General features: G+C 33.5%; 1 protein-coding gene and 1 non-coding gene across 2 annotated transcripts; one reads left to right on the plus strand and one right to left on the minus strand.

Annotated features, from left to right (window-relative positions):
- Positions 1-2,386: 2,386 nt before the first annotated feature.
- On the plus strand, positions 2,387-2,460 carry TRNAT-AGU. Its single transcript has one exon. It is a non-coding gene; the product is annotated as a tRNA-Thr (tRNA).
- Positions 2,461-2,587: 127 nt separating this feature from the next.
- Positions 2,588-5,270, minus strand: LOC115998518 (style cell-cycle inhibitor 1-B-like). The gene is made up of 4 exons (XM_031238101.1): positions 5,163-5,270; positions 4,938-5,066; positions 4,160-4,212; positions 2,588-3,050 (listed from the first exon to the last, which is right to left on the minus strand). Exons 1-4 carry the CDS (start codon positions 5,218-5,220, stop codon positions 2,817-2,819), a joined length of 474 nt encoding a protein of 157 aa, XP_031093961.1. The 5' UTR covers positions 5,221-5,270; the 3' UTR covers positions 2,588-2,816.
- Between the last annotated feature and the right edge of the window lie 683 nt (positions 5,271-5,953).

The following is a 5,953-nucleotide window of genomic DNA, read 5'->3' on the forward strand; positions in this document are numbered from 1 at the left end:
CCAAGATGATAAGTGGCGTTTACCTCAAAAGGTCTAAGAAAACCTCTGAAGTTGGATATGTGATTTGAAGTAATAACAAAGTGAGATAACTCTTTGAGTTTAAGTTCCAGTTCGTGTTTTTCAAAAAGTTGACCAACAGACTCTTTAATTGAATCTAGAGTTAAAGTTTCTTGAAAAGTTTGGAATTCTAATTTTGAAAGTATAGTGTTTGAAATTTCAGTAGGAAAGATTTTGTCTATTCCTTCTTTGATTAAGTTATGATTTGGTACAGTGATATTGTAGTCGAAATATGTTTCTGAGTTTTGGTCTAGGTAAAAGTATGGATTTCATCAGTTTCTTGATGTATTTTTTCAGTTAAAAAGTTTTTAGTACTTCCAAAGTATTGTTGGATAAGTTTTTTATCCATGGTGATAGATAAGTCTTTCAAGAAGTTTAAGTTTTATGAAAACCTTCTGGTTTAAAGATTCTTCTTTCTCTTGCATCACAGGTGTTATACTAAGAATTTTATTACTTATCTAGATCTTTTTAGTTTATGTTTGTTCTTACTTTTATTGCTTTATTATCAGATTTGTTCTTTTTATTTTCACCTTATCATCCCTAACCTACTAACCAAAGGATCCCATGACCCTCCGTCTACAACCTTAACAACATCTAAGTATTCAAACTCAGTTTCTCTTTTCCCCACCTGGGTACTTTCTCTACCTGACATACAAACTTAGACTACACAGGTTGCTTCGGCTCAAGCAGGATTTACGTCTTTTAAATATGAACAATAAGAACAATAAAGCATAATAATAAGAACAAACACAAAGTAAAGAGATCTGGTTTAAGTAATATTACCTCTTAGTAGCAATCTGTTTTGCAGAGAAAAGAAGAAAGTTTTTAGAAGTAAAGTGTTTTCTGAAAAGGGTTTTTCATTGATAGTTTTCTTGTGTTCTTCTTGTGTGTTTTTTACAAATGTACAAGCTTCTCCTTATATAGAGGGGAGAAGAAGAACCTAGAACTACCTTTACAGCTGTCTACTACTATTTACATTATTGACACACCGAAGATAAGATGTAATCTTATCTCATATCTTCGGTCAAAGTGACAGAAAGATAAGGAATCTTAACTCCTTATCTCATGGTCAAAAAGTGTACAGCAAAAGTGGTACAGTTAAAGAAAAGTTGAAAGGGACAGGCCCCCTTATCTTAGCCAAAGTAAAGTAGAGATGTCTTCTCAAGTTATATTCATATCTTCTGATTCGGAAGAAGACAAAGTTCTTGGCAGTACTCTCCTGATCCTTCTCTTGTAGGAGTTGACAAGTCTTGGATTGGAGTGAGTGACTTCAAATGGAAAAAAGTATCTTGATCCTATGCTTGGATCACAGTAGATTTTCCCTTGGGAATCTTCTCTAAGTATGTTTTTGTTGGCAAATCTGTATTTTGTCCAGTTGAAGTTTTCAGCAAGTATCTTGGCTCTGGCCTGGTCAAGTTGTATTTCCATTGTTTCTTCCAGTTTCAAGGCCTTGGGATGTTGGTGTTCTGGTTCGAAGTCCTTGTATTCATCATCCACCTTATGGAAGTTCACTTCTAGTAAATGATATGCAGGTTTATTTTCTTTGAAGTCTGGGTAAGTTAAAATTATATATATATATATATATATATATATATATATATATATATATATATATATATATATATATATATATATATATATAATTGAAAATAATTAAAAAAAATTGTTTTAAATATATTTTAATAAGAGTTAAATAAACAAAAATAATTAACTTATATCCTTAAAAAAAATATAGATGATACCCAAATTTTATAATTATTTATTAATAAGAATTTATCTTCTTGTTATATTTAAAGGTTGAAATAATACAATACATACGTACCCTTAAATGTCATTTTACATTCAATCAGCTACTAGTAAACAGCTAATTTACCAAATAATTTTTTTATAACCAGCTAATAAACCAGTTGGTCAAACCAGTTAACGCAATCAGTCATCAACTACTAGCTAAATCAATTAGCTATCAGCCTTTTGCCAAACACCCCCTATATGTTTGAACTTTGAATTGCTATTTTGTTATATAATGTTTAGATTTTTTATATGAATTATGTAATAGTATGTTCGAAAAATTTAAGAAATGTTAAAATTTGGGAATCTAAAACCGAATCGAAAACCGAACCAAATTAAATCAAAACCGAACTTTAATGTTAAACCGAATGGTTTAATTTTTTTAAAACTGAAAAACCGAAACCTAAAACACCCCCCATATATATTAGTGTTAAAATTATACATATTAGTTTTAAATTATACAGAGTACTAAATTGTAGAGACTAGTTTGACTCAATCTTGTGTGCTGAGAAATATATATAAATAAAATTTTTTATCAATAGCTCTTGTAGCTCAGTTGGTTAGAGCACCGCTTTAGTAAGTGGGAGGTCTTGAGTTCGACTCTCAATGAGAGCATTGTGTTGAATTTTTTTGGCTCATGCATGCTGTGAATCTCAATAACCAGTTGCAATATAAGCATATTTTATTTGATATGTATTAAAAATCCTTATCTGATTAGCCAGCCAATTGCAAACATTCAAGATTCCAAAATTTCATTGTGTGAACAACTCTTAAACAAAAAAATTAAAATAGAATTATAGGATTACAGATGACAACATAAATATATGCTGAGCAAAAAGCTCTTGTTAAACCAGTCATGCTAGTTGCCTAGTTCTCATCAAAACATCAATGTAAACAAAGAGTTACACAAGCCTATGTATAATGTATATTGATAACTTGACTTCTCTGCTGATTCAAAGAGGCTGGCATGCTTACTGTTTGATGTTCCACTTGTGAGATGATCGTGGCCCAGTTGATATGCCTTCATAGTATTCGCTGGCAAGCTTTCCCTTGTTCCATTCCTTGACAAAGTCCAAGAATAAATCATGTGCAGCCTCAGACGAAAGATCCATGAAAAACAGATTCTTCTTTTCCTTCAGCCAGGCCGCAAACTCATTGTTCTTTGAGAAATAGTCATCCTTTGTCAGTTCTTCAAACTTTAACTTCTGAGAGGAAGCATGGAGAAGAAAGGGTCAAACAGAAATGTAAGGCTGAACAAATCTTACCAGAAGAAATATGAGAACTACTACACTAATTGAAGATGGAAAGAAATAGAATTGCAGCAAATCAAGTTTACAACATAGGGTGCAAAGTCCAGAGAGCATCACTGGCTTGGTAAAATAAAATGAAAACTCAAGATTCTCATGATTGATGCATTAAGGGTTAGTCATAGCATAAGCAGCAGAAGATTCAGAAGTGCTTGTGCTGGCTTCATGGATCTTTGTGGCAAAAGATATGTAGAATAGAAAGGAATTAAAGTTATGAGATGCTAGAATAGATAGGCATTAATCTAAAGAATATCATTATGAAGAAATGAGAAAAATCTGGACTGTCCTACAGTTGTAAACAATCCTAGACAAAAACAGAAATGTGTGAACAGCAAAAGTACAGGGAAAACAATCTAGGAATTCCAGAGAGAAGTTTTCAGCAATACCCTGAAAAAGGCTCAATTCAGAATTCAGATTTAATGTAAAAAGAACATTATAAAGGTTTTAGACTCAATACTTCAAAAGATCAATTCTAGGGCATTTAAAAAAGGGACTCGAACTTAAGAAACTACTACTAATTTAAGCAGTTGGAACTCCAAAATCACCAGCATGCCATTGACACTCATAGGAAGTAATCAGAGATTCAGAAGTCTCTAAAACTATGAATAACTCATAATTTAGAAAAATATGCTCCTAAACTGAACCAAGTACATCACAATGTAAATGTAATACTTATTAACATCGAGGGTTAGATTTTGTATAAATGGCCACCAATAGTGTTAGCACACCAACAGTGACAAACATAAATCCTATTTGACACAATAGGAGACCAGAGGAGTCCGGAGGGCAATTCAAGATTTCATTTTCAATCAAACTGAAAGCAGAGGATGGGTCTAGCAACATTTTTATCCAATAGGACTGCTTATATGTTTATGGTCTAAAAAGTTAGTTCAAGCGATAAACAGAAATGCAAGACAAGTAGGGAGTTTATTTTCTGTTCATTTCAACTGCAAACGTGTTTTAGAATGCTGAACTTTTCTAGTGATAGGAATAGAAAGAGAACTCACTGAGGAATCCTTATGCTTGTGGCTTTTACTTTTATGCTTTTCTCCTGACTTCTCTGAAATGATATCATTGATCAGTATGACTATGACTTCTTTCAAACCACACATCACCAATTCATAGGAGAATAATTTAATTTAAGCATACATGAACCATAGTACAAAATTGGAACTTTTTTCTAACTCATAATAGCTGTATAGGCATCAAGTCTATTATAAAAGGTACTCACAATATCAATGTGCACAGTCAATAAACGGAAGGCATGTTAACAAAGTAAGGGAACTCCAAAAGGAATTTCAAGTGAATAGATTATATAGCAGAAACACATCAATGTTCAGCAAAGGAATTGCAATAAGAAGAACTACACCCTCAATCCCTCATACAGCAGCAAATTAAATTTACAATTTTCTGAAGACATTTAACATAAACTGCAAATCTGAAAGCACATTATGGAAAAGATAAAAAGGAAAAGGAGAAGTCATAGTTATGAGAAACACCTATAAGAACCAGTTAAGAAACCTATTCTAACTTTTTGCATTAGGAAAAAAATAACCTAAACTATACCTGACCAACCATCAAAATAATCTCAAGTCATTTTATAAGCTGTGATGACCAGCAACTAATTGCAATGTACCAATTGTAGAGAAACAAAGAGCTAAATATTAAGCCGCAAATGAGCAGAAAGTGATATGAAATTTCAATTCATGATCAAGAACTGCGGCTTCAACAATTGTATAATGCCTTATTGTTATCAAAATTCACAATAACAAGTAAACACTAGACCTTTATCAGAGCGGCGTTTGGAAGATTTATGAGATTTATGCTTCTTCTCCTTCCTGGAACCGTCCTTCTTTTCCCTCTTTCCCTCTCTCTCGTCTTCCTCACTTCTATGTCGTTTCCTCTTCACTTCATCTGTTCACATGGCACAAATTCTACGTGAATACAATAACTTACTATGCAAACACCGCACCGCCGGGGACGGCGGAGAAGAGATGTGAAAGGGAGGACCTCGTTGCGGAGAAGAAGGTTCTGAGCTTCTTCTGTGTTTCTTCTTCTCGGTGCCCATTTTGCTTTCTCCTACAAATCGAGCTCCGCTTTTGCTTTGAGAGCGAAGAAGACAAGTTGTAGTAATCTTTGGGTTGGATTAGATATTCTATATTGGGCCAGAGCCTACATTATTCAAACAGTCTGGGCCCAGTACGATAAAAATGGCAATTTATACCGTGCACCGTGGTGGACGTAGCAATGTGCACCACGACCTTAAACGGCGCCGTATTGAGCATTGTGAATTAACTGGAAGTTTTTTTGGAAATCACGTTTCCGTTTCCTCCGTTAACTTCCAATTATATATAAATAATAATAAATAAAAAAAACAGTGAATTGTTTATGGCGGTTATGGCGATTTTCTTCTCCGCCATGTGAACTCACAACTAACAAATATACAGTCGTAGCTATTGGATTCTCAGGCATTAGGATATAGAAGACGTCAATTCGCAGCAGGAGGTTGTTGCGACGGAAGAATTCGATGCTCCGGTTGGATTGACTAATTCAGACGATCGTAATCCAGGTTTTTTATGTTTGATTTTGCGATTTTGTTTGTGTTTATGAAAATAATTGAATTCGTATATAATATTCGTGTGTTTGGATTATATGATACTAGTTATAGGATTGTTTCTGATACAACTATTCGATTGGAAAGGTAGGGTGAGTTTTGTGTATTTGTGTGGATATTATGTGTATTCTTTGAATGAATTGTGAGTATTTCAGGCCAGGTTTCTGTGTATTCATTGTAGTGGTAT

The sequence above is a fragment of the Ipomoea triloba genome, chromosome 12, assembly GCF_003576645.1.
Source record: "Ipomoea triloba cultivar NCNSP0323 chromosome 12, ASM357664v1".
Lineage (NCBI taxonomy): Eukaryota > Viridiplantae > Streptophyta > Magnoliopsida > Solanales > Convolvulaceae > Ipomoea > Ipomoea triloba.